Raw genomic sequence first — 23,988 nt, forward strand, 5'->3', positions numbered from 1 at the left:
GCCTCGGGCGCGCCCGAGCTGGAGCGGTCGGGGGGAGGCGGTGGCGGCCTTGGCCACCAAAGGCCGCTCCGACAGCGCCCCCTGCGCGGCCGCCGGGTGCCGGGGCGGCGCTGCCTCCCCTCGCCCCTCCGCCGCCGGCCGAGCTGGAGCGGGCGCCGCGGCCTTCCCGCGCGGGTGAGTGCCCTGAACAAAAGGCCGGCCGTGCTGGGCTGAGCGGAGCGAGGGGCGGCTGCCCGGCGGGCAGAGCCCTGCCCGGTATTGTTTTGGCGGCGGGGCGGGTGGGGGTGTCGCCCGCCGCCGCCCCGCCCGCGGGGTCACGTGCCGGGTGTCGGGGCCGCGGCGGCTGAGCCCTGTCGGGAGCCCTTCCCAAGGCCCCGCACCGAGGGGCTGGGAATGAGAGCTGGGACCGCCGGCAAAGCCTCCCGGTCCCTCCTGCCGGGCCAGGCCCCCTTCCGCGGAGCCGTGTCCCTGCAGGAGGCGGCGCCCCGACGCCGGTGCGGAGCGAGGTGCGCGCAGAGTGCCTGACTGGCCCGGGCTTAGGCCGGGCTCGATGGCCGGAGGTCTTTTCCAACCGTATTGGTTCATGTGAGTGGGGGGTTTCGTTGTGCTGGGCAGTAAAATAGGTCAGGAGCATTAGCCGTGGCGGCGTCACGCGTGGCGGAATCCCCGGTCTGGCCGGCGCAGCGCTCTCATTCCCAGGGCATGGGCAGCGCTCTCCTGTGTGCCTTCGCCCCTGCCGTGTCCCCGCTGTGCCCGGCCCGCCTCGGGCACTGCCGCCGGCCGCACGGGCGGTCACGGGGGCGCAGACTGAAGTAACTAAGTGTTCCTGATGGAAGTGCTCTTGTTTCTTTGTGCTTGACCGCCTCGGCTCAAGTGTTTGCTTTGCATCCCTTAGGGATGTTGAAAGGGGACGTGAAATGTGAAAACGGGTCCTGCTTTTGGCGCGGTACGTGTTGCCGCCACTGAAAAACATGAACTAAATGCGAGGGTTTTGTACGAATAAGACGATCGGAATGGTGAAATAGTTAAACTGAAACTCTGGTGGGGGGTTTTAATCTTAGTACAGCTTTTCAGTGGTACGCCTGAGAAACGCTGTGGGTTTTGTTACTGGTATGTAATATGCAGTTATATATTAACAATTTTAAGGAGGAATAGGGAGTAGAGCTTTAAACGTTTTGCCGCTGTCAGGTTTCTAATCCTAAAAATCCGAACCTTCTTGCTTTGTTAGCTGCTGCCTCTGAACGGTGGGCTACTCAAAAATAGATTCCAAAGCATCTCTAGAAATGTGGTACCAAAAATTACAGCGTGAAATAGTATTGAAGACATGCTGAAATCTGAATCTTCATTTGGTAATTTTGAATAAATATTAATTGTTGAACGTTTTTGCAAGAACTTGCTTTATAGTCTTGTGTGTTTAATATTGTATTTTCTTTCCAAGTCCGATGAAGTGCCAGTTGTTTAAATTGCTATAATACAAAATCTGTAGTGAGTGAAAAAAAAAAAGTTTCTTCTTGTTTCCTTCAAAATATATTGCATCAATTTAGATGTAATTGAGTTGTCATTTATTTAAAGAGCTGGAAGTGCAGTATTTTTATAGCCTATTGAATAGTGAGCCCCTGGAAAAGTTCTCATATTGAAATTGATTTTTTTTTCCTCTCTTCTGTGCATATTAATCAAGTATATATGTATATCTATATATATACACGAAGAGATGTCCCTGTACTTACATGAGTTTCTGAAGCATTGGTAACTTAAGATGAACCAGTTTCTGCTTCATTTTTTTGCCATTTTTGTACACTTTTGCTTTTGAGTGAGAAATTAACATTTTTCTTTGTTAAATAGATTGAAATAGGATCTATGCTCAACATTCGAGTGCTCCATTTGTAACATAGGGAACAACCTCGTTTTCAATACATGTATCATTTTAATACTGAAATGGCTGTCTGTTCTGCGCTTGACTATTCTTCTATGATTCAATTCCAAGCACACATATAAATGTTTAGGGTTTACTAATATGCAGTAACCAACGATAAGGAATGACAGGCAGCTCATCACAATCAGCAATTCCTGAGAATATTCTAAGTTTAAGAAACAGATAGAAAAAAAGTAGGCAAGCACAGGAAACAGTGAGGTTATTTATCTGTTGTGCTGTCCAGTACCAGGGACAGATTTAAACATATCTGATGAGAGTCAGTACCTTGAGCTGGTAGTGTATTGACACTAGCAGACCATCAGACAGGAGAGTGATTTTTCTCATTAAATAAAACAGCTGCCTTCTTTCTTCCCACATTGTCTGGCTCGTGGTTACTTGTGGGGAAGGGCAGAATGCAGGGGATCATTTTCCCCTCCTACCCACCAATTGAGTTAAAAATTAGGGAGCTTGATGGAAAAAAATCTAAGTATTTAATTACAGAAGAACATTTACTCTTGTGAAAGAATACTGTAACTCTGCTGAGTTTGCAAGGGGGAAAATGATGAATTTGTGATAGCTATTTTGAAATAATCTGAATGGAGTTGCAGTATTCCTAGATTTCTGTTATTTGAAGTAGGACTCATATAATAGTCTTAGGCTGATGTTTGTTGAATTCAGCAGTGTTGCACTTGTGTGTTTTTAAAAAGCTAAGATTTTACTTACAGAGGAAACTTAAGACTGTAGGTAACTCATGATCAATATATATGAGCTGGCTTCCTAAATATGTGTGCTTCTGATTTTGGTTTCAGTGGGTTGGTTGGTTGTTGGGGGGGGGGGGGGGGTGCAAAGGAATAAGGGTGGAAAAATTGTTCTGGGCCTGATAATTTACTGGGTCTCATAATTTAACGAGCACAGTTGGCTGATCTGGCTAGAAATGGTTTCATTCTATCTTGACCTAGTAAAAGCTTAACATTGTTCTTAAGGAGAACCTGAAGTCATTTTGGGAGATGGGTCTGGTGGGAAGTCCACCACTTCAAATTTTTAAAGCACATAAGAAATGGGCATGACTTTGTCCAGTAAGAGAGACTTTCAAGGGGACAAAGAGAACAGTTCCATGCTGGCTGAGCCTCACTTTGGATGAGGATGGTCCTGTGACATTGTCCTTCTGTCTGTTGCATCTTTAAAGTTTCAAAATCAGTATGTGATAGGATGCAGGCGTTTAGGAAGGGATATCTGCAGGTTGCTGCAGATAGTGTAACTCCTCATAGTACAGGAAAAGGAGAAAATTAATTGCTAAGTATAGAACACAGCCTTTACCCAGGTGACTTCAAAGGAGGAGTCTTCATCCAAGAAAGGGGGTGTGTGTAACCACAAGTGTTTGTCAGACCATTTAGTAGAATTTTCAAGACTGGCTTATTAAATAAGTAGCAATGTCATGAACTGTAGGGGTTACTTGCTGTCAGTGTGTGAACTAGTTTTTTTCAAGACCTTTGCCGCAGTTGGAAGGTTGCCTTATCACAATCCTGTAATTATGTCTTCCTTGGATTCTTCCAGGTATAATTACATAGCTTGAATATGTGTATGCATTTTTATTTACTAAGAAATCTCCAAAAACTGACCCAGCCTTTTTCTGCCATCTCCACATAGCATTTGGTTTTATGATGTGCTACCTCTAGTAGAGCATTATGAGAGGGAGTAGATAAAAGGCTTCAGGTGATACCTATTGAAGTAACAGAAAGCCAGCTCCCAAGATGAAGGACTGAATACCACACCCAGAGCGTCAGGCTTGTTGCAGCTGTCTCTTTGATCATCGAAAACATAGTATCTTGTTTCAGTGGATTAGTAGAGCCACAATTCTAACGCGATTGCCGCTCTTGGTCTCAGATTGATGTATGAAGAAAGGAAGTCTGCTTAGAACTATGAGGGGAGAAAAGGCGTGGATAGGCTTGTTAATTTTTGCATTTTTCTTTTGGAGCTCATTCTAAAAATAGCTAAAAATGTTACATGGAGCTCAGCTACAAAGAAAATAACATGTTTGAGTAATGCTTCACGCACTGAAGTCATCTGAACACTCTGATGTTATTAATGATAAATATTCGATCATTTGATGAAGGGCTATAGCACAGAACACTGTAATACTCCATGTGCTTTCAGGGACTTATCACTCCTTGACTTTACTGGACTCTTACATGTCTGCTCTGCACTATATTTATGCTGAAATGATTCTTTCCTTGAACAAATTGAAATCAAAGAGGTGACATTCTCAGGTCTACTTCAAATCATTCCTATATGTAATGTTTTGCAGCTACTGGAAACTGTAGTTCAAGATGTTTGAGAATCATCCAGAAAGCTACAGACCAAAAGGAAGAGGTGATTCTGTGTCTTTTTACAGAGGATTCACTGTCTTTTTACAGAGGATTCACTGAAGGTGGTTCTCTTAGGTCAAGACCTTGGTGATTAGGCTGTGAGAATGCAAGAGTGATGGTCTCCCTTCCCTTTTTTGAGTTTGCAGATTCCTACTTCCCTGCTGTAGGAACTTTTAAGGTATTTGTTAGGCACTTAGTGGCACGTTTGTGTGAAGTGACTTGGCTCAAATTCTGGTTGGTGGCATTCGCCAGATATATTGTGACTGACATCATCTGCTAGCCTGAAGAGGAGTATATTACCTCTGAGGTGTGGAGGCTGAGTTGCATCCTTGTCCTCTTTTTTAGAGATCATATGCACTCTTTCTATTGTTGAACCTTGGAGCCCATCAGGACATTTTAAAGAAATAGAGGAAGGTCCTAATTAATTTTTGTTCTTTTTTGTTTACTTTGGTAGGTATCCAATATAGGTCATAGAGTTTGTTTATAAGCTGGTATGAGGACATACAAATATAGGTTTATAAAGAAGAAAGTGCTGAGTGGTTCTGAGGTTCATTCATTAAATGGATGCAATGATCTCTGTAAAAGAGGATGAGGATTCAGGGCTCTGAGCCTTGGAATATGAAGAGGCAAATTTCTGATTGAAATATGGAGAAGACCTGGGGGAAATCAGCTGTTTGTGTGCACTGCTTTCTCCTTAAGCATCTGATACTAGTCTGTGTCAGGACAACACACATGGCTAGATGGTCCTTTGGGATGGTATCATACAGATAGTTTTATAAAAAGCTTCAGGAAGCCATTGTGACTTTCCAAATTTCCTAAATATAAGGGATCATTTATTAGAGGTTAAATTTGCATAAACATAACATGCTCCCAACTTTGGTCTTTTACTCCTTTTGTGTTGTCACTATATGCAATTAACTTACTAGAGTAAAAAATAATTTCCTTTTATAATGCTTTAAAAAAAGATTATTTTTTTGAGCCAGACATCAAAATAAAAACTGGATCAAAATTGATGGTTACAAAAAATGAAACGGAAGTCCGGTGATAGTTTTATTGAAAATAACATGCATCAAGTAAATAAAAGCATAGTAATTTCCTTTGTAACAGAACCATGGCATTGTATTTGCTTGCTCGTACCTCTGGACAACATTGTAATGGTGGTATTATTTGCTTTCTGTTAATTCACAGAGAAGCTGAAACGTAGTGTACCATTGAGCAGGACAAGTCAGGAATGAGTCAGCCTTGGGAAGGAGGACCTGCCATCCTAGCTGGAGACATCTGAAGAGAGGACATTTCAGTCTTGTGGCATGCTTCAGTAGAAATTACTAAGAAAAAGTAAGCTGTTGTTTTGTTAATGAACTTACACAGGTCAGCTCCTTGATGGACTACTTAGTTGCAGTTATAATTTGACCTGGAATTTGAAGTGATTTTATAGGAATTTACATTTTCTTCCATTAGAGTCCAAGAAGGCCTGGGGTCTTTTCATGTAGTTATTACACATCACGTCTTCCATACTTCATGTCTTGATGAAGGCCCCATAGCTTAGAAATTAACTGTATTATTTAAGATTACCAGTAAAAACCACAAGAGGTGGGATCTCGCAAAATTTTGGACTAATTCCATACTGTCTCAGTCGGTTTTAGGCTATATTTGTTAAAATGCAGAGTTCAGGTTCTTTTTGGTCCCTTATTTGTACCTGAATTGAGGATAAAATTATTTTTAGAATTATTCTTTGAGTTTAGTTAATTCTTAGTCAAGTAGTCAGCAGTCAAGAATATGATTTTTCATGATGCCAGGAGTGTTTTAAAGGGAACCCAATCCCCCCAAAAATAGAGCTTTCCTATTTGATAACAGTTCTGATAAAAACAGCCTTGTTTGAACCTTGTTATAAAATATTACTTTTAATATCAGGAAAAATACTGTGTAGTCAGTTTTATTTAATTCTTAGTACCATGAAGTTGCAGTGGAAGTGCTTCCACAGCCATAACATAGCAGAATAGCAGTCCAAGATGTTTGTCCTCCGTTCTAAGGATTACCTCTTCAGTAAAAACCTATGTGTGCATCCTCCTACCAGCTTATAAACAAACTCCATGACCTAGATTTGATATTAAAAAGGTAAATTAAAAAAGGAATGTTAATTAGCATGATGCTTTAAAAAAAAAAAAAAAGTAAGACAGAATCTGTGTAGTTGATATAAATCTTCAAGTGCATAATTGTCCTGAATTCTGAGCACATGCAACTGCACTTGTGCTTATCGTATCAGAGTTTTATGTTCCTGCATAGCACTTTCAGAGAGATAAGGGTTTGATCCTCCAGCTCTATGTGTTTTATACACAAAATTTTCCTTAGAGTCATTAAAAATCAAACATTTAATCCTTTTCATATCCTGCATTATTATCTTGATCTAGTAAGGAACCAAAGATGCCTCAAATTAATGGGTGACCTATTGAGCACAGTTCAAATGTTAACATTTTTTGCTTTCAGTGAACAGGTGAGGACTTCTAATTCTTCTTTTGGTTTATCTCAGGGTAAACTCTTTAGTTTAGCTCATGGTATTACAATTTGGTTTACCAAAGTGCATTGCCTTTTTGATCCCCGCATTGCATTTTAATCACCTCCAAAATCTTAATTATGATAGGTGACTTGTATAGAAGTTACTTACCTACAGGTTGTTTTAATCTTTTCTTTCACTTGGAAAAGGATAATTTCATAATGGATATTCAGGGAGAAGCATCCTTTTGTAAAACTGTAGCATGGAAGTAAAAATGTGCTGCTGTGCTTTTTTGCATTGTGGGGGCACTTGAAAATTAAGATACTTTCCCTTATCCATGGTTAGCACAAATTAATCAATAAAGAGATTTCTCTTTCAGCTCTTCTGTTGTGAAATGATGGTTGGGTTGTGTTTGTGGTATTCTGAAATGGCAACAGACTTTCTTCTCCCCTTTTTCTAATAAGTTTCTTGGTATAAACCCCTACATTTGCTATAAAAATCTGTCGCAAAATACATCCTCAGAAGTGTGAGGCTTCCAAAAAGCAATTTGTTGACAACATTGTTAGAATGGATCTCACAGATGTGTGCTGTGCAGTAAAAGCACAGTTGCCAGCTGGTAGGTAATGCTGTATGTGTATCTGGCATGCTGATTTAAGAACTGTTATGCAGATTGGTCATTAATCTCAGAAAAATAAATTCAGATATGAAACTGAAACATAGATGGATACAATTTTGTGCTACTTCAGGAAAAAGTATTTGAGCCGTAAAGCTTTTAAAATAATTATTTGATAAAAAAAGGATTAAAGAGGCATTGGTCTTTGAAGAGGAAATTTTAGTGATAGAAGGGAACAGACAGCATACAAAAAAATGTTTTAAGTAAATAGCACATGATATATTATTGTAAAGATAAATATAGATACTGAAGCATAGGTTTTTGTTTCATCTCAGCATATAAGATTTTTGAAACAGTGGAAGCTTTTACAGTAATAGTAGGCATTTTCTCTTGAGGTAACACATTTTGTTAGAAATGTGTGTAACATTAGAACAGGCTGTCCAGGGAGCCTGTAGTATTTCCATCCTTGCAGATTTAAAAAAACTCAGCTAGACAAAGCCACAGCTGGTCTAATCTAGTATTGGTGTTGGTGCCATGTGGAGCAGGAGACTGGACTAGGTGATTCTAAAGGTCCCTTTTGGCTCACATGCTTGTGGTAGTTTTGCATTAACTATTCCTAGCTGCCTGTAAAACAAAGACCACTTTCACTGAAAGGCTGTTTTGTTGAATATCAGTCTTGAAGTTTCTTGGGGTTTTTAAATAAAAAAGGCACCTTTTTAGGCCCCATTCCCCAAAGCCCATTCTCCTCCCTCATTTGGTATCTGGTATTTGGTTTTGATTGTTAATAAATAAAAAAAAAATTACCATGAAACAGACTATGAAAGATTGCCATGGCAAAAATGTAGTTGAGCAGGCATTTGCATGTTTAGGCTAGAATTTTTCAACTGCTTAAATCCTACATGATGCCACAGTGATGCAGATTTGCATTCTCCATTCTCTTACAGTTACAAAATCATCTTTAATAACAGAAATAATATATGGCCAGAAAAAGTAAAGGCAATGACTTCACAAGCCAGGCAAGTCAGAGTTGTGTGTCTTCTGCAATACACTGCTGCTTCAGCTGGTGTACAGTGATTCCTTTCACGTATATCAGGGAGTTCACTTGATCTTTAAGAAAAAGGAGTCCAAGGTATCTTCTGAAAAAGCCACCTCAGTTTTCAGACTGGTTCTTTCTGCAGCCCTGTGGTTGTTCTGAGCTCAGTTTGAGGGTAGTGTACCATCATGGTGCACGGGAACTAAGAAACAGAGTGGGGGACCTCTTCAGCTGGATGCTGCTGTCAGGAATATTTTCTATTGTGTAAACCTAGTCCGAGATTCTGTTCACTTAATCAAACAGATGATCACCTGTAATCTGAAGAGAGATTAAGTTCAATTTGCAGCTACGTCATCTCTTGAGGAAAGAATCATAATTTCTTTAAATTTCCTGAGGAGGTACCAAAGTAACTGGTTGACTGAAGGTTCATTAATCAACTCTATTTCAGGGAATGAACAGAGGAAATTCCAGAGTTTGTTTTCTGACTTGGTATGTTAACATGCTGCAAATTAAATAGATAAAACGTTGGTGATCAGCAAAAGAAATCTTCCCAGTACTCAATGTTGTCCATCACCTCAGGAAACAATAACTTACCTTAATTTGAAGTAAACATCTCATTGTGTGGATGTTGAGGTGAAATGTGATGTGAGGTGCTAGTTTAAGTTGACATAATAAACTGATTTAAATGTCTTTGATCCTCTGCAGGATGGCTGGCTGTGGTGAAATAGATCATTCAATCAACATGCTTCCCACAAATAGGAAGACAAATGAGTCATGTACCAATGCAGCACCTTCCCTGCAAGTTCCTGAATGTGCTATCTGTCTGCAGACTTGTGTCCATCCAGTAAGTCTGCCCTGTAAACATGTTTTCTGCTATCTGTGTGTTAAGGGCGCTTCTTGGCTTGGGAAACGATGCGCACTCTGCCGGCAGGAGATTCCTGAGGATTTTCTTGACAAGCCAACCTTACTGTCACCAGAAGAACTCAAAGCAGCAAGCAGAGGCAATGGAGAATATGCTTGGTACTATGAAGGTAGAAATGGCTGGTGGCAGTATGATGAACGTACCAGCAGAGAGCTGGAAGATGCCTTTTCCAAGGGTAAAAAGAGCACTGAAATGCTAATTGCTGGTTTTTTATATGTGGCAGACCTTGAAAATATGGTTCAGTATAGGAGAAATGAGCATGGACGTCGCAGAAAAATAAAACGGGACATAATAGATATACCAAAGAAGGGAGTGGCTGGGCTGAGGCTGGACTGTGACACCAACACTGTCAGCCTGGCACGAGAGAGCTCCGCTGACGGTGCGGACAGCACACTGACTCCAGGGGCTGCAGCTGTGCAGCCTCTAGCATCCATTTCTGTGAGGCCCCTACCAGCACTGGATGGTCAGCTCGTGAGCCCTTCGACGCCATCACCTGATGCAAGCAATTCTCTAGAGAACTCTTTTGCCCACTTGCAAATAAACGGAGACAGTATGGCTGAAAGGAGTCACAGGGGAGAGGGAGAAGAAGACCGCGAATCATCATCTTCTGGTAGGGTGCCAGGCCCCGACACCTCTGTTGAAGAGACCGAATCGGATGCCAGCAGCGACAGCGAGGATGTGTCTGCCTACCTTCAGCAACACCCATCCTCTGGTCAGCAGAGACACTTGAGTGCTGGTGCAAGCCAGGCAGGAGCAGATAGACCAGGGGCAGGGGGTGGGGTGGCAAACACAAGCGTAAGATCTAGAAGGCCAGATGGACAGTGCACAGTCACTGAAGTTTAAATCTAGAGCCATGCGAAAAAAATACTCAGTTGTAATTTTCTGTAAATTTTCTGTCCACATTGGCATTGCACTCAAACCTAGCTGCGTGTTTGGTGGGAGGGTGGGGTGAAGGGGAGAAAAGAGTTTTGGCTTGTTTTAACTTAAGTCTCTTAACATGTTTCAGCTGGAAGACTCTTTAACTCTAGGAAACTGGGTTGTCCTGTTAATGGTTTGAAAGCTCTTTAGCAATGCCCAGTTTTCTTGAAAATGTCTTGTGTTTATTTTGTAGCATTTTCCCCTTGAAGATATTCTATCCCTTTTTGGCCAATGTATATCTACTGTACAACTTGAATTGTCTTCATTATCTGACTGTTGCATTAAGTGTCTTACTACTTTCTGCATGGATTGATGTATGAAAAGAACACTAAAGCTATGTGGAATCAGGCAAGGTGTTGGGTGTGAGCAGGATGCTTAATTTAATGTGAGAAAATAGATGTGAGTTTGGAGTTAAAATGTGTTTTTACTAGACGAGAGCAATCATTTACCTTCTTTCAATGGAAATGTAAAAATGCTGTTAACTTGTGTTGCAAGTCCTTACCTTTACACTCTCCATGGCTTTTTCACTGGCTTTGCCATCTAGTCCTTGTAGTTTTGTTTATTGAGATCTTTCTTGATCTGTCTTGTTTTTGTTACAGAATTTATAATTTAATAAAACTACATTTTATCAGTAACAATCTCAGACATGTTTCCAGTTTAATTGAACTTCACTGAAGGAAGTTCAAAAAAAATGATCATAGAACAGCTTCCTGTGTTTACCAGAAGGGAGGACTAGTTCTGAGTGGCATCCTGACATTCTTGCATCCTTGACTGGCTGTCGCTCAAACACAACGCTGTAGGAGTATTGTCTTTTACTGAAAAATCATAAGTTGCAAGCTTAACACAGACATCTGAAGAGCTGATTAACTCACTTCACTGTTGATGGCAGGCAGAAGTAACACACAGCCTTATTTTAACAGCAGGAATTTGATAAAAGAGGGTAAGTTATCAAAGCTGACCCTATAACAAAGGACATGGATATTATGGACTGTAGTGCGGTTCGTCTGTTCATAGCAAAACTGTGGTGGCAGCACAGAAATGGTAGTTTTGTGCTTGGATTAGCAGTGTGGGAGCTGCATTTCAACAGACTTCTGAATGCTAAACTAAAAGCCAGATCTTGAGAAACAGCTTGTCTTTTATCTCTCTGGCAGTTCTTTAGCATTTTTTTGAGACTGAGAAACAGCACTAGGTGACTTTGGACTTTCTTTTAAAATAAAGCTAATTAAACTCCAATTCTTAGTATTATGTATCTCAGAATAGAAAGGGAGAGTAGCTGATACATAAGTACTACTGATCTTAAGACAAAAGTTGCTTTAAGGAAGCAACCAGTTGAAGGGAATTAAAAAGGCTGACTTTTATAAATGGTAGATTTAAAACATCTATAATGTTCTTGTTACTGTAATGATGGATGACGTGTCTGATATTGGACAAAGTTATGCCCCTCCTCTGCTGCCTACAGGTGAGATGAGTGGATCAGGAAAGTGCAGGTGAGACTAGGATGGAATAAGGAAGATTTTCTCCATTCTCAGTTAGGAATAAATGCTCTTGATCACAGATTTTCACTATCATCTTCCAGTCCCATAAGGAAATATGCCAATTACATGGACTTCAGGAAAGAAACTGAATGGAATGCTTTTTTCTCTGTTAGTTGCGAGCTGTCTCATTTCTCTGATTTGAGTTAGTATTCAGTGGCTCTAACCAAAGCATGACTTTGTACTGCAAAAGCCTTCACAAAGAACACGTCAGCTGTGTGCACGCATTTCGTGAGTATGGGTTGAAAAAAGCAAGAAAGAAAATAGAGGAACATGACCCACTATATACTTAATTTTAGGATTTACAGCCTAAACAGTCTACAAATAATTCTATCAGTGATTATCCTTGGGGTTTTTGACCCAAGTAGGGAGTTCAGCCCCACACCTGTGATGCTGCTTTTGGCTCCTGCTGGCTGACTGCAGCTGTGAAACACTAAAATTAGTTAAAGTAAGGCTGGTGAGACCTTAATAGCCAGCTGTCAGAGTAGCAACTGCACTCCCCCGATCAAGCTAGGGAAAAGTAGTAACTGATAATTCCCATCTTATATTTAAACCATTACTTTCAGTAGGAAATGTGTTCTCTGTCCATTTTAGCAAAGCCACAGCCTCACTGCATTATGTGGTTGACTGTAATTCCATGCACTAAGTGATTTTCAACTTGTGCAGCATAGCCAGATAAATGCGCAGTGAGGCAGAAGGGAAAATGAGAAAGGAAATTTAAATACTATGAAATCTACAGCATCTCATAATTTCCAGAACAGATAACCACAGATACAGGAATCCTATTTCATGGCTAAAAAAAATATAAATCAGATAGGGACCCAAGCATTCTGCAAGAACACCTTGCTTATCTAGATTGACCATCTGGTAAATATATTTCTATCAGCAGCAAATAAGATAGAAGTATCTGTATTGCTAAAAGTGATCTCCAGTATCCAGCCTTTACAAGCTTGGTACAGAATCCAAACTCCCATTAAACCCTTGCATTGTCTACACAGAAGAAAAACAAGACAGACATTTCACAATGTAAAAGGAAATTTAGTTTGCTGAGGAGGAAGCTGGCAAATTAGCCCCTAGGAAATACAAAAGCTGGCATGCTATTTAATTAGGAGACTGGGACTATCAATTTTGATGTTTCTAATTAGTTTGCGTATTTAGTGCTTGTTTGTTTTTAAACCATTTCAGAAGGGAAAAAAACCCCTGAGATGAAGCTTGACATCTTTAATAATTGTAAAGAAAATACAAACATTTATCAACTGCTGGTTAAAGACATTTGTCACTTTAAGATGATAAGAAAGTATTCTGTGAATAAAGCATTTAGCTTTCAAATGGGTAAAATGGGATTCCATTTCATCTCAGTTTGGAACTTTCATCTTAGCACTCATGATAATTTAGGTGGGCTGGTTTTTGTATGAAGGGCTCTACTTTTAGAAGAAAATAAACCAGAGAATATGGTATGACACTACTCACAATATCCTTGATCACAAACTGTAATGATCTTCAGGATGTCCTGTACCTATGCTTGGTATATTTATGATACCAGCAAAACAGGTTTCCATAACCCTCTCTGAAACTGTTCTGAATGTGTCTTGGTGTGTAATAGTTAATTATTTGCCCTGTTTTCTTAGAAGCAAACATTGGCCTTTGATACAAATCAGAAAGGGTGGCTGGGGAAATACGTTTGCTGAAATGAGAATTAAGCTCATTGTCTATAAATCAAAATGGAAAGAGATCCCCCAGAGGTGTACTTACCATTCACTAACTGCCAGCACAGATCTGGTTCAAAATGTGAAAGAAACCAGATTCTGCCTTTGTCCTACAATTTCTTCCCTCTCAAATTTCTATAACCCAGTACACAGAACACACTTAGGAGCCTAATACACCAAAGAAAAAAAGATTCAAGGGTCTTATTCAAGTAATTCTAAGTAATTGTCACATCAATTTTAAAAAGAATAACAGTATTAGTAATGGCATATTCATTCTTGCTAAAAGCAAAGACATAATCAGTTGCCCTTTAAAACATATTTTTTTGACTCACAACAACATTATGTGCTATTGCTTCAAAAAGCTGGATGAGTATGGACTGGAGTGTGCCTTGAAGGTTCAGTGATGCTGCAGTCTGGAGACTCAAGTCCCTCATGAGTCTTGAGAAACTTCATGAAAAGCAGAACAGCTTCACTACTAAACAGTCAAGTGCTGCCTGATTATACTAAAGCATTCACTCTTCTGAAGTAACAGTTTTGAAGTTCTTTAGGGCATGGGAAAGAACCCAGTTACAGGAGTAACTACTGGGCTACTGGAAAAAAAGGAGCTGGGGGGAGAAAGGCACAAACCAAAACACTACTCTTCCCCATGTTCTTATTCCTGTTTCTTCTCTAACCTAAAAGGAAAAATTGAACTTTATTTTTGGGGAAGAGAGATTTGAAATCTTCCTCCATTAGTGCTTCAGATATTAAGGCAAAGGTGCAGAATCAACAGGGTGGAGGTTAGTTCCTTATCTTTGAGATGCCAACTCAAAACACATCCCTTTCCTCAACATTTCTCTTGGTTGCTTCAGGCTATATTCATTGCTGTGAAAACCACACGGTAAAACATTCCCAGCAGATCACAGAATCTGCTCAAAACTTGCATAATCATAACAGGCAATCCAAGCCTCATTCCCAACCTTGATTTGTCCCCAAGTCCTCAAACATGTGTAGTTATCTCACTGTCTAAAACTCAGGACTCCTGCCACACTAGGAAATTGTAACATGGATTTCCATCCAAGATACTGCCTTATTTTCTTAAGGGAGCTTGTTCCATGATCTTGAGCTAGTTATACCTGGTCAGAGCAAGAAGGCATGGCAGTGGCACAGAGTCCAGAGCTTCCTTCTTTACATGCTCCCACAGAGTACTTAGGTCCTTGGCTCAGATCTCAGTCCCTGCTGGATTTAGAGACAAGTGCATCCTAACCAACAGTCAGGAAACTCTCAGTCACAGATATGTCTTTATGGTTTTGCTCTCACAGATGTTTATTTTTAAAGCAGGCACTCTGTGTCAGTTTCTAATTTCTAAAGGGAAAACTTTCCCCACTGAGTTATCCAATTACTTGCATAGTCACTGGCATGAAGGGGAGACTGAGTTCCAAACCTTCTCGTCAGCCCAAATATACCCTACCAGTAAAAATACATTGAAGAAAGACACACACATATCCACTCACATCTTTACCAGAATGCTGAAGTACTCACATCATCCAGTCACCTAAGGACAAACCTTTTTGGGGCATCATACATCACAGCCTTCCAAGATTTCAACCAGATTCTGTGTAAAGAATCAGGCCAGCAGCTTTGCACAGGTACAGGATATGGGAATGGGCAGATGCATGTGTGGGTAGTTGATTCCTTGAGCAGTGAGAAGATAGAAAATACATTTAAAAGCCTGAATCAGTGATAGTGAACGAGTGCTAGAAGCTTCTCAGTAACTCAAAGCTTCTCCTGTAAAACCACCACTAAAATTGAAGGACACTTTCTTGGCAATTGCACAAAGAACTAACTAGAATGCAAAAATAAAAGCTATCCTCCCACTAGTAATCATCTTTTCCTAGCTGCTTAAAGACACTGGTCTCATATTGGTGAACTCATATTTTGCAGCTTTAGATGCACCTGTTCTGCAAATGAATAAACCTCACATCTTTCAAGTAATTAATTTCCATACCAGTTTAAAAAAAAAAACAAAACCAGCCACCAAATAAAATAATCTTCAGCCTCATTCCAAATGAATTATAGTTCTATTTTCAGCACAGTATTTACCTTTACATAGCAATTTCACTAATCTTGATTCAGTGGGTGATTAGGACAGTAGAGAATCTGCCTGGGATTTCTCTGTGGTTGCACACCAAATATGCCTCCCTGACCTAAATGGCAGGAATGTTAATGCCACTTTAAATGGACAAGTCCTTAAATGATTCAGCTTAACGGCTGCTTTACTGAAAGCGTTGCTTGCAAAAAAGTGAAGCCCATTTCTTATGCATAAACCATCATTTATGTTTTGGTCTTCTAACCAATGCCTGCAAATTGGCAGGGCCACCCCACACAGTTCCAAAAATGTCCTTCTCTGTCCTTAGGGCAGCTTCCAGTGGGAGCTCTCTTCCTGCTGTCACCACCTTTTTCACAGCCCGAATGACAGTGGCCGGACCCTCTGTGTGCTGACTCAGCCAAGCCCGGGCCTCTCCCAGCGCTCTGGTTCCATCTGAGGACGGCAGCGTCTCCTCGGAGAGCCCCAGGCTGAGCGCTCTCTCGGGGTCCAGCCGCGCAGCCCCGGCCAGCAGCCGCAGGGCTGCCCCGCTGCCCACGATCCGCACCAGCCGGGCACCTCCTCCCCAGCCTGGCACCAGGCCCATGTGCTTGTGGACAAAGCGAATTTCACTCCCAGGCGTCATCAACCTGTCAATGAAGAACACACAGAGGTCAATCCATGCACTGACTTTTGTTTCCAGCTCGATTCAAGACCTTAATTTTCCATTTTCTCCTCCCCTCTACTTCCAAAGGCGGATACAACTTGACAGAGTGCTCGTTACAGCTGGAGCTGGAGTATCTTAATTTTTACCTCACATGGTGCCATAACTGCAGCTTTAGGCCCTTCTCAAAATTAGATACGTATGCTGCTACAAGATTCTTAGTGCCCATACTGGTACATCTAGTTCTAAAAAGAGTTGAAAACAGCTGCAGACAGAGGACAGGTTACATTTATTCACAGTGTGACACTGCCTTGCTAATTCATTCATAAACCAAGTGGGTATTGGGTAAAACCCAAGCAAACTAAAATACAAAATATTTCTCAAGAGAATGGATGTGGTCTTAGTACTGATCTGAACTGGGGAGGTTCTGTCAACACCGTGGTGATGACAGAATGGGTGGGGCTTTTTAGTTCTGTATTTTAGAGATCCATGTGTGTTTGATTTCTAATTGCTTATTACAGAAAAGGAAATCAGGATGGATGCTCAACTTATGGCTCACAGTGCACAACAGAATTGCTTTCTATTTATGACTGCAATATGTAATAGAATTGCTCCCCTCTACCAGGCAAGTAATATTCCTCTTCCCAAAGATGTCACATCTTTCTTTTCTATGCTGTTTTACAGCTTCTCACGTCCTTTACTTAAGAACTCATCCTAGGGCTCATTAAGCTATCTCCCTGGAGGAGCTCTGCTGCAGCAGATTGTTCTGTCTTCACACAGTGGTCACACTGACATACATTAGGTTAGTGGAAAAAACCTCTAGAAATAGAAACACATAGAAAATATGTACAGAAACAGACCAGTGCTTGCTCTTTCTCAAAGTGATGTTCAGCAGTGTGGTTGCTTGCTGCTGATTGTAAGGCAAAGGATGGGAATTACATTTTTGAAGTAGATTAGCTTCTACTTCAAGCACTAATTGGCTTTTTGAAGACAAATCTTGTAATACTGAGGTACACACACAAGTCTGTTTCCTAACCATGCAGTTTTCGATAGTGAAAATACTGAGGTGAGCAGCTTTGAAAGGGGAAAGCAAAGGAAAACCTTTAAAAATGCAACTATTTCTAGGAACTCACTGTTCTCACATCTGCTTAGTTATTGTTAATTGTACATTTGCTTGGTTGCCTTATTCTTAACCAGAGCACCATCAGCATTCATGCCACACTGTACAGCATCAGAATTGAAGAGCTTACGCTTTATCCCAGATCCAGCACAATGCACAAAAGCAACAGCTGACGGGCCAGATTGCATGAAAGCCTTTTTGTAGAGATAGCAGGGGAAGGTTGTGTGACAAAAGGAAGAAAGCAGAGTATTGCAGGGGAGGAAAGGCTTCAAGCTAACATTATCAAGTGCTTCCAGACCCAGCAAATCCCAGGGAGCTCAGGTCTCTTCTCTCAAAATAATGATTCTGCAAGTATTCCAGAACTCCTTTACTGGCTCAGCCTACTCTGCAATTTGCTCAACCCAGTGTCTCACTGGAAAAGCACTAATGAAAACATTATTAAGGGTTTAATTCTAGCTGTGACGAGCAATGTGAGGCACTAGAAAAGAAAGGTCGTTGGCAGCTGGGCATCTGATGCTAGACAACCTGTAGGCAGTCTCACAGGACAGCCACCACAGGTCAGGGGAGGCCAAGTTGCACTTGTATATTGAACCTGAGATTGTTTCAGAAAATGTTTACTGTGTGAGAAGGGCTCTGTTTGCCTGCAGAGTCTTCACCCCCCTGAGAGAAAACTGAACCAAACACAATGAAAGTAAAGTAAACTACTGACAGCTTAACTCACACAGACACTCTAAGACTACAGCTTCCAGAACCTCACTGGGATTTACCTCTTCCCACAAGGTCCTTTGAACAAGCTCCACAGAAAATACTGAGATAAGTGGTAGTCAGTGGAAGGTGTAACTGCAGTATTGGACTGCCGTCAGGCTTATGAAAGGTATCTTTGGTTTTTCAGACTTTTCAACTACGAATCCTCTCCTGAAGTCACACCATTGCTTACAGAAACCACCCACCATACTCTCTGTTAAATTTATCACTCACTTGCTGTCCCCATGCCCCAGGAAGGAACGGAGACCTGAGCTCATGTCTGAAGAGGTGGAAGCAGCTGCCAAGCCAGCCTGGGATCAGCCTCTGAACACCACCAGCTACAGCCTCGCATACATATCTCCCCTTTTACTGTATGAAAGGAATTGAGTCTACCTTCTGAGACATGACAGATCTGATCTCCCATTAAAAGAATTTATGTAAGAAAAGCACATCAAGCATTACTTAACATAAAGAGGCAGACAGGAAAAAGCTGGAAAGACCAAAGCACTATTGCTGAGCTGTTTATACCTTATTCAACTAGTACTGGCCCTGCCTGAGACAGAGTAGTAGATGAATACAAAATTAACCCCGATTTCAACAGTATGCCTGTTTTTGTCTTTCATGCTGAAGATATTAAAATCTGGGTCCCCTGTATCATAGGGGAGGATCACATTGCTAGACTCCTACACATATGCCTTCCCTGCCCTAATAAAGAAAACCTGTTGCATGACAGTACTGAAAAAAATATTTATTCAATGTAATTAACGTGCAAAGTGACAGAAGACGTTACAGTAAGCAGGGAAGCATCCTTCAGAAATGTGAAGGGTACCAAAATCCTCACAGTTTAAATTGGAAATAAGAGGTTAAGGCAATATAAGCCCCATAGTGCAGCTGAAACCTTCTTTGAGAACCATTTATTTCCATGTTACAAACACTACAACCCCCATAGGAAGAAAGTACAGTCACCATGGGCCACATCCAATTTTGTGTTAGTCATCTAAAGCAAACGAGCTACAGCAAATGTTGCTGCTGTACATTTCAAAATGCTCTCAGCTGCACTAAATGTTACAAATCCTCCCCCTTTGATCTGAGGATTCATCTCCATTCCGTGACATCTCATCGCACCCACAAACAACTGACTGTCACATCGCATCTCATCACATCACTGGCAATGCACGTGAGAAGAAACCTTCCTTTTAATTAACATTGCAGCCTAATAAATCCCACCCTTATAAAGGTACACTTGCTTCCCAAAGGCAGTACTTGCTGTGAGCCAACAGCTATGCTTTCCTTTGCTAAAGTATTTCCCAGCTACGTGAAGCCAGAGCATATACAATAAAAGCTGAAAATGCAAACAAAAATATACTTTCTCAGTTTTTCATACCTGCTTATTATAAATAATAAATGTTACTAAGCTGTTCCAATTGGTATAATCAGTTCCAATTGGTATAATCAGGTATAATATAGACTAAGACTATATTAAAATCTGTGCTGGTCCTTACCTCATCATTTCCTGGACTTCAAGGTTTGAGTTATATTCATCATTTTGACAAGGCAAAGGTACTAATCAAGTTTATTAGGGAGGGACAGATGCCACCTTCTATTTTATGCTTTTTAAAAGCTCCTACAACTGTGCTCTTGAAAACCACTATAGGGAAAAAAGACACCTAAAACATTATATGTGTTGTCAGCAACCTGAATTTTGCTCCTGTTCCCTGCTTGAGTCCCAGTGTCACATAAGGTCACAGCTCCTGACTTCCGATCCTCCCCTTTTAGCTGGCGTGGACTGGCACTCCATGAAGGGAGGCAGCCAGCATCACGCAGCGCTGCAGCACCTGGTCCCCAGCTATGGCTGTACCCTGACATGGCAGCCAGAACTGCAGGAGATGACTTTTATCTCCCACACAAATACTTTGGTATCCTGCTCTCAAAACACCGATATTAATATAAATAATAAACAGAGCTTAAGTCTTTGGGTCACAGTAAGTTCCCTCACTAAATCTGCTACATTCTTCCATAAATTTCAGTAATGCCTGTCTGCAAGGTGATTGAACCAACACAAAGTGGAAACTTCTCCAAAAACAAGAGTCAAAGGCCTACAATTAAAAGACATCCATGATTTTAGCATGATGTAGAGCGAGAATTAATAATATATATTAATTTTAATAATTCTAATAATAATAATAACAGAAATAATAATAAATATTCAAGTAGAACTACATAATTTTGCAAAATATAGATGCAGGACACCCAGATAAAAAGCAATATCTACAGTCAGCCACACCTCCACTTTGGCACAAGGAGATGGGAAGTGGGGTTATTGTCAGTTCATTATGTGTTGTTTCTGCCACTGCTCAGGGAGGAGAGTCCTTCCTCTGCTCCAGGGTGGGGCCCCTCACACTCACACAGTTCTCTGCAAACTTCTCCAGTGTGATTCACTCTTCCACAGAGTGCAGTTCTTCAAGAGCAGCCTGTTCCAGTGTTGGTCCACAAGTCTTACCAGAAAACCTGCTCCAGCATGGGCTCCTCTCTCCACAGGTGTACAGGTCCCTGCAGGTCCCTGCTCCAGCATGGGCCTCCCACAAGTTCACAGCCCTCTCTTAGGGACTCACCTGCTCTGGTGTGGGTCTTCTCCAGGGGCTGCAGGTAGAGCTTTACACCCCCATGGTCCTCCATGGGCTACAGGGGCATAGCCGCCTCACCATGGTCTGCAGGGAATCTCAGCTCTGGCATCTGAAGCACCTCCTTCCCTCCTCCTCCACTGACCTTGGTGTTTGCAGGGCACTTCCTCTGACATGTTCTCACCCTGCTCCTCTCTGGCCACCATTACAACTGCACAGTAACATTTCTCTCCTTTTCAGATATGCTATCATTACTATCATTCTATCATTACTACCATTCCTGATTGGCTCAGCCTTGGCCAGCAGCATGTCCATCTTGGAGCCAGCTAGCATTAGCTCTACCCAACACGGGAGAAGCTTCTGGCAGCTTCTCACAGAAGTTGTTACCTACAGCTACCCCTGTAGCCCTCCTGCTACTAAAACCTGGCCATACAAACCCGAAATACCACCCAAACCACACATGCAACTATAGCAGGGACAGGAAAAGAGAGCTATTAACGGAAAAAAAGGAAACCACCGGGAAAAACAGAAGGAAGGTTACCAAGAGCCAAACACTTGTTTTAACCAGAGAAGAACAAAGTTGATGTACAATGCTGCCACACTCTCTGCCCAACATTTGTCCCTTTCTAATACACTCATCAATATGGCATCAACTTAATTAACTCTTTTAAAATAAAGTAGCAGCAGTGTTATGCTGACACATGGCCAAAAGAGCTTTTTAAAATACACACTGCTGGGGAGTGCAAGTTCAAGAGTTTGTTGAGAGGTCAGTTATGACATTATCTGCAGATGGTGTATATCATGCAAAATGAACTTTGTTTGCCATGCGGACATGAAAATTTAATGATCTTGCTGGCAAGTGGACAAAAGCTCATGTGTAACTGGTTTAGGATTTTGTAACTCTTCTTGGTCAGTGCTACCAGGACAATTCACAACAGCAGCAGTTCTCACATGCATGCTGGACCTTAAGTGAGCAAGAAAGCCAGTCCATTGTCCACTTCTTCCCTATTTTCCAGCTGCACCTTCTCAACACTAAAAATATAATCCCTGTCCCACCACTTCACAAGCAAATTGCACCTCATAATCTCATTCAATTGTCCTCAGCATCCCAGGGCACAGACACAGCAGATCCCAGTATTGATGGTGGGTTCCTGAAGCAATTGAATGGGACTTAGGCAGCAGTTACACAGGTACTACCAGTAATCTGATCTCACTTCTCTTGCTGAGGCATACAAAATCCAGCAAAAATAAAGTGCTGCTCTTACATACAACGTGCTGCTGAACATATGCAGTCATGATATGTTTTTAGTCAACTAAACTGTTACAATACATTAAAACAAAGCAAGAGAGAGTTGTGATTGTTAAATTTGTAGCAACAGAGCAAGAAATGAACTACCTGTTCTTTTATCTGTACAGCAAAAGCCTTGATTGTGGATTAAACAGAAGTCCTTTATTTCAGGTTGGTTCAGTGCACCACATAAATCAAGTAATCTTTTCTATGTTGCATTTTAAGCTTCTTAAATATGAAAAAAACCCCAGCTTTAAAGTGAATGGCTGAAATGCAATAAATATTTGGATAAGGCAGAAGTAGGTAGTTGGATGTGAAAGCAATTCCATAAGAGAGAAATATCACCTTTGCTGCAAATGCACACAGATAATTCTGTAGCTTCAGTTCCTTGGCTCAGGCAGGGATACTAAGGGATCATGCCACAGGCAAGTGGCAGCTCTGAAAGCTGGACCATAAGGAGCAATTAATTGGGACTGCAAATGCTGTCAGCCTGAGGTTTGGGCAAAGATAATCACAAAGATAAGCAGTCAAGCACTGTGGAATTTCACATTACTTTAAATAGTTCATCTAGCCCATACCAAGGGGTTTGGAATCCTACAAGCTCACTGCCTTCTCTCAGTTTTCTTTAGCATGGCATTTGGATTTGTAAGGTTTAACTGGTACCTCAATGGTATCTGGTATCTGTATTCCAAATCTCAGAGTCAGAAAGATATACCAGATATCATGCACCTTCCCATTTAATATGTCATATACCTGTTCTCCCCATCACGGAAAGACAGATATTAAAGCACGTGTAAGAAACTACAGAACTTGCTTAGCAATAAGATACAAATTCTTCAGGCATAATATATGAATAGTCCTTGGCAATTGCCGCAAAACTAATCCCTACCTTCCCCAGAATGTTTAACAACAGAAGTAATTCCTGAGTACAGCCTTGAAAACACAATCCGAATATGAACTACTGCCTTGATACTTTCACAAAACCACAGAAAGCCTGAAACGACTAAAGGTAAGGCTGCAGTCTGTGCCTGCAGAGACCTGACCTGGAAACCTAAACACCAAAAAGTTAATTACATGACAACATTGTGTTCTGGTAGTGACATCTTGTCTTCTGTACGCCTTTTGTTCAATATTCCAATACACAAGCCTTCCACAGTTATTACAGAAACTCATCTTAAAACAACAAATGTATGAACCAGTCATTTTTGCAGTAAAAATAAATTCTGAAGCAGCAAGGTACTGTGGGAAGAATATTTTGCAGAAGAAATATGCAGTGCTACACTAAAATAATTTAGCCAGTCAGCAAAGTTACTGATTAGCAGCTTCCAGTCCTTACTTCAATTTTCATGACAGATGTTTTTAGAATTAGACCCTTAAGAATAAGACAGTCTCCTCCAAAAAGCAAGCTGGGACTAAATGATCCCTCTCTGCCTATCCAATGGAATATCTTGGCAGCCTCTTCATCACTATACCATCAAATAATTACCTAGCTACTCTGTAAGGGGGATTATCTACACAAAATGGCTACAGATTTTTCTGAAAGTCATCTTACTACACCCTCTATTACCAAATAACCCCACCCTAATTCTATGAAAATGTTAACAAGTGGATTAACCCTGAGAAGAGTTAGTAATAATTTCACTTATCTTTCAATCTCACTTGATTAATTAGATAGGCTTTAAAGAACCATAAAGACACAGATTAAACATTTAATCAATAACTCCTTGCTAATTCTATTTAGCAGATTTTTGAACTGGAAAAATGCAGTGAATATTGGCAAGCCATAACAGTTACATGCTTTCCCAACACAGCTTGCTAGTATTAACTCCCTCTGTCTCTCCCATATCTTCTTTCTCACTGAGGGCTTCTCATGTTCCTGCCCTATGCAGAGAAATAATAAGGCAATTAGATATAGCAGCAGTTGCTACTCCAGACCCACAACAGCACAAAGTGAGACTTCCAAAGTGAAAAAAACTGTAAAACCGATGAAAGT

General features: G+C 41.1%; 2 protein-coding genes across 5 annotated transcripts in view; one reads left to right on the plus strand and one right to left on the minus strand.

Moving 5' to 3' along the window:
- The first annotated feature begins 6 nt into the window (after window positions 1-6).
- On the plus strand, window positions 7-10,890 carry RNF146 (ring finger protein 146). 4 transcript variants are annotated; one of them, XR_005954057.1, is made up of 2 exons: window positions 7-174; window positions 5,467-5,610. XR_005954057.1 is itself a non-coding variant. In XM_041423675.1 (2 exons), the coding sequence occupies exon 2, from the start codon at window positions 9,122-9,124 to the stop codon at window positions 10,178-10,180; it is 1,059 nt and encodes a 352-aa protein (XP_041279609.1). In that variant the 5' UTR covers window positions 7-174; window position 9,121; the 3' UTR covers window positions 10,181-10,890. The 4 variants fall into 4 exon arrangements, 2 of the variants coding, with proteins under 2 accessions (XP_041279609.1, XP_041279608.1); XM_041423675.1 differs by lacking the exon at window positions 5,467-5,610 and adding an exon at window positions 9,121-10,890; XR_005954056.1 differs by lacking the exon at window positions 7-174 and adding an exon at window positions 181-585.
- A 4,644-nt stretch (window positions 10,891-15,534) lies between these two features.
- ECHDC1 (ethylmalonyl-CoA decarboxylase 1) overlaps window positions 15,535-23,988 on the minus strand; it is a 38,760-nt gene continuing 30,306 nt past the window's right edge. The window contains exon 6 of the mRNA XM_041423676.1: window positions 15,535-16,208. Within this exon, the coding sequence (XP_041279610.1) occupies window positions 15,803-16,208 (406 nt within the window). The 3' untranslated portion in view covers window positions 15,535-15,802. The remainder of the gene's footprint in view (window positions 16,209-23,988) is intronic.

This window comes from Onychostruthus taczanowskii, unplaced genomic scaffold (assembly GCF_017590055.1).
Source record: "Onychostruthus taczanowskii isolate IOZ18803 unplaced genomic scaffold, ASM1759005v1 scaffold8, whole genome shotgun sequence".
Lineage (NCBI taxonomy): Eukaryota > Metazoa > Chordata > Aves > Passeriformes > Passeridae > Onychostruthus > Onychostruthus taczanowskii.